The sequence below is a fragment of the Dipodomys merriami genome, unplaced genomic scaffold (genome assembly GCF_024711535.1).
Source record: "Dipodomys merriami isolate MVZ:Mamm:240054 unplaced genomic scaffold, mDipMer1.0.p SCAF_3, whole genome shotgun sequence".
NCBI classification, from domain to species: Eukaryota; Metazoa; Chordata; class Mammalia; order Rodentia; family Heteromyidae; genus Dipodomys; species Dipodomys merriami.
The window spans coordinates 34,762,995-34,776,826 of NW_027204492.1; the positions used below are offsets into that span (position 1 = coordinate 34,762,995).

Consider the following 13,832-nt stretch of genomic DNA (forward strand, 5'->3'; position numbering starts at 1 on the left):
GTTCAGACTGTTAGAAATCCACTTTTTAAAAATAGCAATAAATCATTGGAATTTTGTTTTCAAAAATCAACTTTTTTGCAAATCTGGAAAATAACCAAAAGCTTACAATCAGAGTAGTGTTGATTCAAGTAAATTGACTGAATTTCCTCAATAATTGCATGCTTCGAGGTATTTTAACTTGCCCCATTCCCGTTTTTTTCCCTTGGCTTAACTCTGGAGTAGCATTCAAAACCAAAAGCCCTGGAGGTAGAGTAGCTAGGGAAAAGCCTGACATACACAGTGAGAAGGCAACAGGTTTTGGATCACCTCAAAGAGATGAACACACACATTTATTATTCTATGACCCATCAGGCAACTCCCTAGAAAAGTCTTACTTACAATGTTTATCTTTAAACACTCTGACTCCATAACAACAGCTACTTCCACCAGACCTTTGTTGTGAAACACAAGCAGCAGTTATTTAACATCCATACTGCCTAAAGCAGGAGATAATAGTTGCAAAAATTAATAAGCTAAACAAAAAGGCAATTTGAATTTAACAACATTTTTTTAATCACACATCATAACCAAGTGGAATATCTCTCAGGAATGTGAGGGTGATTCAACAGAAGATCAATACATTATTTCAGTTGACACAAAAAAGCCATTTGACAAATTAAAAAAAAAAACTGTTATGAGTAAAACACTTTAAAAACTATGGAGAGAAGAGAACTTCCTCAACTTGATAATGGCCATCTTTGAAAAGCCCATAGCTAATGTCACTCTTAATAGAGAACCATGGGGAGCTTTTCTCCTAAGATCTGGAACAAGACGAGTATGCTGATTCTCACCACTTCCATTCATCATCATATTGGAGGGAATAACCAGCTCAGTGGTACAAAAAGAAAGAAATAGGCATCCAGTTTGAAAAAGAAGAATTAAAACTATCTCTGTTCACTGATGTAAAGGATCTTGCACAGACAAAATCCTAAGGAATCAGCAGTAGAAAAACTGATCCTAATAAATAGGATTACCAATATTACATAATATAAGATAAATATACAAAATTAGTTGTATCTTGTTAAATGATAATTAAGGGGTTCGGAGCATGACTCGGTTGGTAGACTGCTAGTTGATAAGGGAAAACATCAGGTACTAAGTTTAAGTCCTGATCATGGACCTACAAGAAAAAAGAAAGGAAGAAAATATAATTATGGGAGTATTGTTCTAAAATGAGTTCTTGCCTTAGATCTCAAAAGACCAGATCAAGAGTCTCATGCAGTTATGGGAAGTTGGCTCAGTGGTAGAATGTTTGCCTTGCATTCATGAAGCCCTTGGTTCAATTCGTCAGCACCACATAAGCAGAAAAAGCCAGAAGTGGCGCTGTGGCTCAGGTAATAGGACGCTAGCCTTGAGCTGAGGAGCTGAGGGACAGAGCCCAACCCAGAATTCAAGCCCAGGTCTTATATACAAAAGTCTCAAAAGACCAGATCAAAATGAGACAGAATCATTCATGCTTAATATCAAATAAGACCACGAGGTAACACACACCGGCACACAGGCACATACACACAAAGCTAATGGCTCTCCATGGTTCTTAAAATTAATCTACACTACTTATAAGGCCTCAACTCTAGATCTTTAATCTGCTCTAACCCCTTTCAACTTCTCTACCCTCATCACTTGACAGTCATAGGTTTGTAATTCAAGCTACAGTGAAAACCACGACTGCTCCCCAGACAAGCAATACTCCTTCTTACCTCTAAGCCTTAATCAGGTTGTCCCTTAGCTTTTGCTGTTTACTCCCATTCCCTCTCCTCCCGTGCCCTGGTCCTAGAGCTTAAACTCAGAGCCTGGGTACTGTCCCTGAGCTCTTTTTGCTCAAGGCTAGTGCCCTACCACTTGAGGCACAGCGCCACTTCTGGCAATTTCTGAGTAGTTTTATTAGAGATGAGAGTCTCACAAACTGCCCACACTGGCTTGGAACCATGATCCCCAGTTCTCAGCCTCTTGAGTAAGATTACAATGAAGCTTTTTTGTGTGTTTTCATTACAACTTGTTCATATCCTTTTTAGTCCCTATACTATAAGTTACAAAACCATCCTTGTATATATTCGATTCCTTCACTACAGATAAGATTATTTTTCTACTGCTTCCAAAAACTTTAGCTTTACCCTTTGACTTTTATATTTATTTTCTATGATTTCATCTCATCCTTTAACATACTCTATAATGACAAGAAGAGTAGAAATGGGCTATAAGATTTATTGTTTGTGTGGAAAGTAGGATCATGAAAATATTTGGAGAATGGAGCCACAGGATGAAAATATTTTAAAATATATTTTTGATATTTTCATTATCAACTGCTTTCAGCTCTAAAACACATAGAAATTTCCCTGATGTATAAATGTCTAACTCAGATATTCTTCGTCAGTGTTGCAAGTTTACTTACATATGGTGATCAAAGAACATAGGCTAACAAAAGCCACTAGGTCACCCAGAATTACCACATCCCAGTAAGCAAAAAATAAAATAAGAACAAAACATAAAGGAACACACATAGGAGACTTTTACAGGTCACTTTTTTCATATCCCATCAGTGAGAAACTTACATAACTATACATCACTGCAAGGGATACTGGGAAACATAATCCAGCCATTTGCTCAAAGAGGAGAATGGCATTGGTAGGAAGGTTATCACTGTCAAAAGATATCCTAACAATAAAGTTGGGGTTAACATGTATTGAGTGTTGTATAAGCGATGGAAGAAGTTTATTTCCTTTGTACTATTAAGCTATATGGTGTAGCTCTTTTTAAGCCGTTCCAGAGGAAACTGGAGTAGTCAAGAAAGCAATATTTAAAACCATGGATGACAGTTGAGCTTTGTATTGGTCACTTACCAGGAAGTAGCAGCCACTCAGTGACTTGCGATGCTGGTAATTATTTCATTATTGCCTTAAAATCTCAACTGGGTTAGTATACAGTTGTTGACCCCCAATATATTTTTCTGGTGTGGCATATCAGAGTAGAGAGACTATTAAATAGATATGAAAGTAGAAGCTTGATACATTGCAAATCAACCAAGAGATGCTTAAAACAAAATGGGAAAAAAGGCAAAATCAAAGAGAGAATTCATTTCCATTTCAAACTATAGCCACAGGCATGTGCTTATTCTCTGCCAGTTTTCTGTTGCCCAGAGTGCATGGTTAATGATGACCTCACATAGGATGGAAAATGAGAAGGGAATTAATTTGAAATGATATATCCCCATGATTCTTCCCAAAGGGGTGTGTATATGCCCAGGAGGATTTGGAAAGCCACTTTTTAGGCATTATCCCTTCCCCCTTCCAAAGTCTTATGTAGCCACTCTGTTGTGGTACTGTTTTTTTTAACATACCATGAATGATTGTAATACAAAGCAATATTTAGAGAATCACTGATCTAACAAGATAGAGGCAGGAAATGTTTTATATATATATGTGTGTGTGTGTGCGTGTGTGTGTGTGTGTGTGTGTGTGTGTGTGTGTGAATTTTACTCATCCATTAGAAAGAATGATACTGTATCATTTTTAAAGAAATGGAAAGACCTGGAAAAATTATGTTAAGTGCAGTCAGGCCCAATGAAACAAAGATTGCATGTTTTATCTCATATGTGGAAGCTAGAAGTAGTTTATAAACATATAAGTAAATATGTTGAGTTGTATGTAAGTGGTTACAAATGTATTTACTGAAATATGGTGGATTCAAGGGAGAACTCAAATAAGAATTCTGTAGAAAGGTGAAAGGAAAGTTCAATGGTAGACAAAGAGGAGAAGAGGGGAATGCAGTCAAGAATCCAATATGGAGCTGGGGGGAGGGTAGATGAGAAAGGATGGTAAGGGGAAACAAAGTAGGAGGCAACAATGCTTGATAAGAAATGTACTCATTACTTTACTCATGTAATTGTAACCCCTCTGTACAGTATTTTCACAATAAAAAGATTTAAAAAAATACAAAAAAAACCAAACCATTCTAATGGTGATTTGATGTTGGTATAATTTGTGGAGGGGAGGGGCAAAAACAAACCATTTAAATAGGGATACAGGTGGACCCATTGCAACAATGAGATGTACAAGTCCTTAAGTGGAAAAACGAACTTTACAACTTTGGCCGGGCGGGGGCGGGGCAGGGGGAGGATGGGAAGGGAGGAGAAGGGATGGGAAGGGGAAACAAAGGAGAAGGTAACAATGCTTGATAAGAAATGTACTCATTACCTTGCTCATGTAATTGTAACCCCTCTGTACAGTATTTCCACAATAAAAAAGGAATCTTATATATATTTCCTACAAAATTAAGAAGAGTTAGGGAAAGGGTAGGTGTCGAGGGATGGGTGAGTATGTTGAAAGTGGTGACATTAATCAAGATAATTGCATTATGTGGCTGGGAAGGTGGCTCAGTGGTACAGCGCTTGCCTTGCATGCATGAGGCCCTGGGTTCGATTCCTCAGCACCACATAAGCAAAAAGAAAAAAGCCAGAAGTTGCTCTGTGGCTCAAGTGGTAGAGTGCTAGCCTTGAGCTGAAGAGCTGAGGGACAGCGCCCAGGCCCAGAGTTCAGGCCCCATGACCAAACCCCCCCCCCCCCCGCCAAAAAAAGATACATTGCATTAATAAATGGCTTTGTTAAATGGCAATTCATTTATACAACTACAGATAATTTTTAAAACAATAAAAATAATAATAGAAGAAGAGTGAGGAAAGTAGTCTGTTGGGAAGGTTGTGTGAGAATGTTGGTAGTGGAGACATTTATCAAGTCTCATTGTATTCATAAACTGCTTTGTTGAATGGCAACTCCTTTGTATAACTACTTAAAGATAATTTAAAAAGTAAAAAAGATGGAAGAGGGAACAAAAAAGCAGCAGGCAAAGGCACAAACCAAACAGAATAAAATTGTTTTAATATGTAAAATATATAAGAACCCTAATAAAAATCTAGCTTCTTAACATGTAAAGCTGTCTCTGGGTTAAATCTATTTATGGGAACATGGAAAATAAATTTCTAGTAGGATCAGCCACACAGCCCCTTGCTGGAGTGATACTGTGAAGGTAGACTTCCTCTTGAACATCCTAATAATATAACTTGTTCTCTTTTTCCTCCAGTTTGTTGCTCAACCCAATTGCCAACAGTTACTTGCCACCCTGTGGTATGATGGCTTCCCTGGATGGCGGCGTAAACACTGGGTAGTCAAACTTCTGACCTGCATGACCATTGGGTTCCTGTTTCCTATGCTATCTATCGCCTATCTAATCTCACCCAGGAGCAACCTTGGGTTGTTCATCAAGAAACCTTTTATCAAGTTCATCTGCCACACAGCATCCTATTTGACCTTCCTCTTCATGCTTCTCCTGGCTTCTCAACACATCGTCAGGACAGACCTCCATGTGCAAGGACCTCCGCCAACTGTTGTAGAATGGATGATACTGCCTTGGGTTCTAGGTAAGTGAAATACTCCAGAAACAATGGATAAACTGCTTTCTAGATCTGTCTAAAGAAAATGCTAGAATGGGCAATCAGTCCCTGACTTAGGGCACCTTTACACTGTGTAAGGAAATAAAACTTTGTTGGAAGTTTTAGAAATATAGTTCCTTTTGTGGCAAGTCCTGATCATTCAATATTGCATGGTCTATCATGAGATTGCTCAGACCTTGTCTCTGCTAATTTCACATCTTCTAGGGCAAGAAGTGGTTTTCACTTGTTTCTGAGGGAAAAGCCAACAATAGGTCAGGACAAGCTTCAGGCAGGGCAAGCTAAGATAATCAAGGCAAGTACTGGTTAGTCAATTCAAAGCCTCCTTCCATAAACCAGGAAATAAATGGATTGCATTGCTTTATCATGGCTACTCTACAGAATCCTAGCACTTGTTCAGGATGCACAACCTATTTGGATACTGATTCCGCAGGCAAACAGAAAATTTGGGAAATTCATACACATCATGTTAAAAACAGATCTTCAGTAATCTCCAGAGATTAAAATTAATGGCATTGTACTCTCTGAATATAGCTGCCATCTAATTATGGTCAAATTAAACTCAAATTATGGTCTCCAAACCAGCACTCTCAGTATTAACTGGGAGCTTGTGAGACAAGCCTCACCCCAGAGCTGAATGTTAAATGATCCCCAGTTGATTCATAAGCACTTTCAAGTCTGAGAAGTGATGCCTTTGACCACAGCTATAGCCTTTTACTGAGACATCTATTTCATCAGGAAAAATTACACAAACCCCCAGACAATGAGAGGAAAAAGAAGAAAAGAGGGTCCTAAATTATTTGAGGACTTACTGCCTAGATTTGGCCCCAATATCTAGTAATATGGTTCAGGGACATCTTGCTCTTCTAAAAAATGATGGGATGTTTTCTTTTCAGTATCTATTAGAACATAGTGACAGGGTAATATTGATCTAATCTGTACCTCCAAATTGGGAAGACGGTAGAATCACAAATCTTTTAAAAATGATATAATGGTTCATGCTGGTGTCTCCCAGCTGTAATCCTAGTATTCAGGAAGTTGAGACCTGGAAGGTTTGTGGTTTTCAGACCCAACTTGGGCAGAAAAGTCTTTAACAATTTGTTCCAATTAACTAATTGGAAACTAAACTACCCAGTAATCAGCAAAAAGCTGGAAGCGTGGCTTAAGATGTTGAAACAAGAAAGCCATGTGGAACAATGAGTCCTGAGCTCATATTCCTGTAAATCCAAACACACACAGTTGGACAAAAGGGCAAATGATATTCTAGTAACTATAGTAAAAAGGTAAAAGAGGAGCTGGGAAGGTGGCTCAGTGGTAGAGTGCTTGCCTTGAATGCATGAGGCCCTGGGTTCTATTCCTCAGCATCATATAAGCAGAAAAAGCCAGAAGTGGTGCTATGGCTCAAGTGGTAGAGCACTAACCTTGAGCTGAAGCGCTGAGGCACAGCGCTCAGGCCCAGAGTTCAGGCCCCATGACAGACAAAAAAAAGAATGGTAGAACCCAGAACCATGTAACATATGGACATCACCAGGAAAAGCCTACAATGTATGGTATGTTCAAAATTGACAGTTAATGTAGGAAAGAAGGAGAAGTGCTACCTCTTTGGATTTCACTCTACTGACCCAAATCTATTCACTGATTCACCTTCATTTACTTGGTACAAGGTTTCTAGGAAGACGAGAACCATAATATATAAATATAAACTTTTTGCCTTTATTCTTCAGGTTTCATTTGGGGGGAGATTAAGGAAATGTGGGATGGTGGATTTACTGAATACATCCATGACTGGTGGAACTTGATGGATTTTGCAATGAATTCCCTGTACCTGGCAACGATTTCCTTGAAGATTGTGGCCTATGTCAAGGTAAACTGGAATGGCTATCATTTTTCTTAAGTGGTTATTTGCTTATTAATATTTTTGCACTGAGAGAATAAAATTTTAAGCTGGGTACTGGTTGCTCATGCCTGTAATCCTCGCTATTCAAGAGACTGAAATTTGAGGATAATGGTTTGAAGCCAGTCTGGGCAGGAAAGTCCATGAGACTCTTATCTCCTATTAGCCATCAACAAGATGGAAGAGGAGCTGTGACTCATGTGATAGAACACTAGTCTTGAGCAAAAAAAAATTAGCTCAAACCCCAGGACCAGCACCAAAGAAGGAAAAGTAAAAGAAAATTTTAGGGGAAAAATCATGGTGACAGTTCCGTGTGTGTGAGAAAGTGCCACATAAACACAGCTTGGTTCCATGGTTTGTAGGCAGTGGCTGTGGAAGCAAAGAAAATGGAACAGTTTTTAAATGAATCATCAACTTCTTCGACTCCCAGGGTAAAGGGTCTTCTGCTGTCAGTGCTTAAATTTCCTCTAGTCTTCTTGCCAAGATCATTCATTTATGCTTGCACAGGGCAGGAATAGAAAATTCACTAAATTCACAATCTCCTAAAGTCTCTTTAAAGCTTGTCACAGAGGTAATTTATATTTGTCTAATATTATTCTCCCCATGCAACATCCATTGGCAATCTTTCTTCCCTGTGGGGTCATACAGAACAAGGATGTTCCTTTTCCATAATTGTGCTTCCGGGCATGAAGTCATCTCTCCCTTACCCGTTGAGTCATTGATTCTCAAAGCTAAATATTCATACTTCCCTCTACTATTCTTCATATGAAAAATAGCAGAACCCCAGAAACTTCACTACAGGCTACAAAGACCGTTAGTACCCTTGATTCCTTTAGCACTTGCACTAGCAGGATAATTGCAGCTTTTTGAGTATCACCCAATCTATACTTATCAATCAAGACATGATCTCTCTCTCTCTCTCTCTCTCTCTCACACACACACACACACACACACACACACACACACACACACACACTACTTTGATACATTCTCCATTTAAGGTGAAGCCTGAATTCTTATAAGAATAGCTTCATGTCCCACACCTTTGATTCATCACAGGCTTTGAGTTCATGTTTGGCACTTCCTCAGTAATGGGATGATGGTCATGCTTCTTCTACCCTGAGCTGAACTTTTCCATCATGAGGAATGGTTGATAATTCAGATTCCAAGACTGTGTAGTCAAGATTCATTTTGGCACTAAATTCCATGTCAAGGACTTTTAGAATGGCAATATGGCTGTCCCCCAAATCTCCAATAACTTAGTTTATTTTTGTATCTCTAATATGCATATTGCATAAATTTTAAGACCTTGGGAGTTAGTAGAGTATGAATATTGAATTCATTCAAGAAACATTTTTGAAAGGAACCCAAGAGTATGCCTTATGCATGTGGTGATCATTTAACACATATTAACAACTTCCTTAAAAGAAAAACTGATGAGAAAAATTGGAAAAAATGCATCCTGTAGAAGTTGTATAGCTACAGTGGTGAAACCATGAATTATCAATATAGAAATTTCTAGGTTTTGTTTAGATTGGAATGTTTAGAATAAATTATGGAGAAAGGACTTGCATTTGGTGGAATGAAAACTATTTCTATAAATGCTCAACATTAGCTAACCACGTAATTTGTCCAACTTCACTGGTGGGGTTTCTAAAGAGCTTCACACCTCCCCCAACACTTTACTAAGCTAATGAATACCTCCTCTTAATGCATAACTTAAAGAAGACATGGTATATGAAGAAATCAAAATTGTAATGAGAACTTGGAAATGGGCTAGGTCTTCTGATCCTCTCATTCACAGAGGCATTATCGGTCTGGGATTACCTTCCCTAAGCAGACCAAACCAACCACTGTTGCATTAGAACTGTCAAGGCATGAATTGTACATAAAGAACATCCTTTACTAGAGAAAAAATCTTTAACAGCATATATTTCACATAGTCTAAAATAAGAAGAACCAAAAGACACACATTCAAGTGTTCAAAAAGAATAAGTGCACATAGGTTGATCTATCCCCAGATCATCTTATAAATTTTTTTAAAAATCACCTTTTGTCTTCTCAGATGGCGCCACTTAGATGAGTCTTCCAGCATCTTCCTTGTAGATACACAGACTATTTTAGATATAATCAGTGGAGAGCAAAATGACCTATGGTCATTTTCAACTTTTACCTGGCTACAAATACAATCTCCACATCCAGGTCTTTATTACCACTAGGTTCTCACCTTAGACTGAACTGTGTTCAGATTTTGCTTTTAGGTTAGTACAACTCAATTCACAGTCCCTTTGTAGGGACTGTAAAGCCAATTTCAAGCTGTGTCCTGTCTCAAAGCATCTAAGAGAGAGAGAGAGAGAGAGAGAGAGAGAGAGAGAGAGAGAGAGAGAGAGATCATTGGCTTCTTAGTATCACAAACCCAAATGTCTGCAGATATAAATTTTATCCCCATTCTGATATTTATGAGGTGGATTACCACAGCCAAGCCCTCTACCTCTCTGAGCTTTAATTCTGTCTCTAATAAACAAGCAAATTAGATGAGAATAATGGTGTGCAAGCTTTTAATTTGCATGGAACAATGTCTTCAAGCAAACATACATGGAATTTTAATATAAGAGCCCAAAGGACTAAGTTTGGCTTGTGGAATGAGTCTTCTAGGGTTCTTCTTTTGCTCATGCATTGGGCAACAGATGCTCCCATAGTGTCTTTGAACCATAAGACTCTAGAAAACACAATTGTGTCAGGGGTCAGCAAACTCAGTTCTGTGGACCAAATTGGCTTACTGCTACTCCATTTGTTTACCTATTATCAATGGCTGCTTTCATACTATAAAGGAAGAACTCAGTAGTGTCAACAGGGAATATATAGCACACAAATGCAAACAAAAGCATTATCTGGCCATTGACAGAAAAACTTTGCTGACCTCTAAGATAGATGGCTCCTAGTTAATTTCCTGCACTCACATGCTAAGCAAGACATACAACTTCTCCAGAGGATATGTGCAAAATATAAATTTGCCATGAGAATAATATTTCATATTTCTTTGTGGTCTACAAATCCATGTTGACTAATCTATGAGTAGAAGAATTCCCTATAGTTACACTTGTATGTGCAGAGATGGAAAACCCATAAATTATAAGCTAGACCTGTTCCAGTTGATTATTTTCTGTATGAAAGTATATAACTCTAGTTGGGTGCTAGTGGCTCAGGCCTGTAACTCTAGCAACTCAGGAGGCTGAGATCTGAGAATTGCTGTTTGAACCTAGCTCAGGTAAGAAAGCTCATAAAGTCCTTATCTCCAATTAACTACCAAAAAATAATGCTGAAAGCCGAGCTGTGGCTCAAGTGGTAGAGTGCTAGCCTGGAGAACAAAGGGTAAGGACAATGCCCAAGGCCTGAGTTCAAGTCCCAAGGCTAGCAAAAAAAAAAAAAAACATGTGTGTTTGTGTGTGAGTGTGTATGTATGAGTGTGTTTTGTTATCAGCAAAGACTCTCCATCGTTGCTAGCCTAGAGAACAAAGGCTCAGGAACAGTGCCAAGTCCCTTCAAGTCCCAAGGCCAGCAAAAAAGAAATATATCTGTGTGTGTGTGTGTGTGTGTGTGTGTGTGTGTGTGTGTGTGTGTGTGTGTGTCTGTTTTGTTATCAGCAAATACTCTCCAACTTTACATAGACCTCAAAACCTTTATAAGCCCATCTAACATCCATTTTGTGAGATCAACTGTTATGTAAGTGACACTTAATAAAATAGTACTAGACTTAGTTCTGGCTCTGTCACCAGTTTTACTGTGAGAGCTTTAGCAGGTCATTGCCTCTGGTTTTCAATTTCTCCATCTGTAAAACAGGCTTTAACTGCCAACCATCTCATAATGATACAGTGACCTCTCTCTCTTTTTCTCTCTGTCTCTCTTTTTTTTTCTCTCTCTCTCTCTCCCCGTCCCTCTCTCCTGGAAAGGAAATATAGCAATAAGAAATTTGGCCACCTGAAACTCCATCTGAAACAAGCGCATATTGTGGCAAAATTTCCCCAATTCCTTTGACAATAAAGTATATTGGATATATACAAGTGATTTTACCAACACTAGTTTTCTTGCTTGCTGGAAAAGAAGCACATTTTAGATATGTTAACAGTATAATTAGGCCCAATGCACTATCTCAGGAAAGTTGTTTATATTTAATCTTGAGAAAATGTGACATTTAGCTGAAAGTTTAAAGCAATGGTGGATTCAGATTGAATCCCTTGGGGGAAAAAATTCTACTTGTGTCCTGGAAAAAGAAGCAAGTAATCCCTTGCATTTCCCTAACACCTCCTCTAATGGTGTACATAGTGTCTTGCATATGGATGTAGAATAATAAACATGAGCAGAGAGTAGGAGTAGACATTGTCCTTTTTTTGGTAAATGTGAAAAATGCAGGCCATTTTAACTGACAATTCCCAAATTGGACCTCAATTCTCCCCATGGCATCATCTTTCTATGACGCTATTCCCCACATTCCGGAAGCTAGGGGCCTGGGATAAGGCTAACAAACGGGCAAACAACTCTATAAAATCTTGTATGTTTCTCGCCTTCAGTCCTCTGGTTTTTCATTTGGATTAGAGGGAGATTCTAACTTGTAGAGTTGTTAAAGAACCAGTAAAATACATCCATATGCGTTTCTGTAGAGAAGTATTAAATTCAATACCTGGAAGGTTGGAATACCACTCTCAATAATGTTAGAATGCATTACAAACTGCTAAAAATTCAGAAGAAAGCTCTGATGAATAGCTCCCCACGGAAGCTCTCCAAGACCCAAAACAAAGTGAGCAGGGAGAAAGGACCAACACTGCATACTATCAAGGCTGCATCTACTTTTGTCCTTGAGTACTTGCAGTTACTATGGAGCTCAGACCTAATGGGGGAACCAAAACACAGATCGGATTTGAAATTTCATTAGGAAGCAAAGTGATCTCTCTCCTAACTTGGGCACACCACTGGCTCTATTTCAGCAAATTCCCTAAGAAATCTGGTAAACCAGCTGGGCACCACTGTAATCCTAGCTACTCAGGAGGCTGAGATCTGAGGATTGCAGTTCAAAGCCAGCCCGGGCAGGAAAGTCCACGAAACTCTTATCTCCAATAAACCACCAGAAAACTGGAAGTGGTGCTGTAGCTCAAGTGGTAGAGCACTAGCCTTGAGCTGAAGAGCTGAGAGACAGCACTCAGGCCCAGAGTTCAAGCCCCAGGACTGACCAAAAAAAAATCTGGTAAAACAAGTTCAAAAATTTCTATTGATAGGTGGCTACTTCAGATGATTGCTATGAGATTCGTGCTGATATATATATATATATATATATATATATATATATATATATATATGCTGGGTATATAATTGCATGGGATTAGGAGGAAGATCGTAGTACTGATTGAATAGATCAAAAGACAAACAATGTCATGTCATTATCTTGTATAAATGAGTGTTTGATGTGTGTTATGGTGGCTTTATTTGAATATTAAAGGGTAGAAATGGGGGGAACATTTTACAAGTGCTTTCTATACTTCTCATGTCATATGCTTGTTGTTTTTTTTTCCAGTATAATGGTTCTCGTCCAAGGGAGGAATGGGAAATGTGGCACCCAACTTTGATTGCAGAGGCACTCTTCGCCATATCCAACATTTTGAGTTCCTTGCGTCTCATATCCTTGTTCACAGCCAATTCCCACTTAGGGCCTCTACAGATCTCTTTGGGACGCATGCTGCTTGATATACTCAAATTCCTCTTTATCTACTGTCTGGTACTACTGGCTTTTGCGAATGGACTGAACCAGCTTTACTTTTATTATGAGACCAGAGCTATCGATGAGCCTAACAACTGCAAAGGGATCCGGTGTGAGAAACAGAACAATGCCTTCTCCACGTAAGACTCCTTAGCCTCTTGCTTTTGTCTTGCCTTTTATTTTTTGTCCTATTTTAAGCACCAAAATTCATCACTGCATTCCTGGCTATAGGCAAAACTTACTGTGGATTCACTCAAAGACTGAAGTAGAGGAAGGCGTTTCTTTCTCTTATAATAGTGGACTAGGAGAGAAAAAAAGGTTTGGAGACAAAGGACAGAAAAAGAAACATGTGCAGACTCCCAGAGACATAACTAGCAAGAGTTCATTGTGAACTGTGTTTATAACATTTTACATGTTTAAAAAGACTTAATATTGGTAGGGTAGATAATTCTTCACTCAAAAACATGGCAGTCACCAAAGCAATGAAATAACCAGGCTATTCCTCAGAACAGGTGACTTACCAATGCTAACTTCAATAAATTGAATTAAACCCAAAGTAAGGAAGGATGTAAAAATATCTTAATGTACTCCCTTCCTTTAACAGAACTATGCTAGAAGTGGAGCAAAATGAAGGCAAAAATAATAGAAGGATTAATAAAAGTATTCAGCCAGGCCAAGAGCCTACCAAGCACTGACTGAAAATGTCT

The 13,832-nt window shown here is 38.6% G+C and overlaps 1 protein-coding gene across 3 annotated transcripts in view; it reads left to right on the forward strand.

The window, feature by feature from the left end:
• Trpc5 (transient receptor potential cation channel subfamily C member 5) overlaps window positions 1-13,832 on the forward strand; it is a 272,537-nt gene that overhangs the window by 215,627 nt on the left and 43,078 nt on the right. For all 3 annotated transcript variants that reach the window (XM_070039890.1, XM_070039892.1, XM_070039891.1), the window contains 3 exons: window positions 5,116-5,452; window positions 7,207-7,346; window positions 12,943-13,265. In XM_070039890.1, the coding sequence (XP_069895991.1) occupies window positions 5,116-5,452; window positions 7,207-7,346; window positions 12,943-13,265 (800 nt within the window). The remainder of the gene's footprint in view (window positions 1-5,115; window positions 5,453-7,206; window positions 7,347-12,942; window positions 13,266-13,832) is intronic.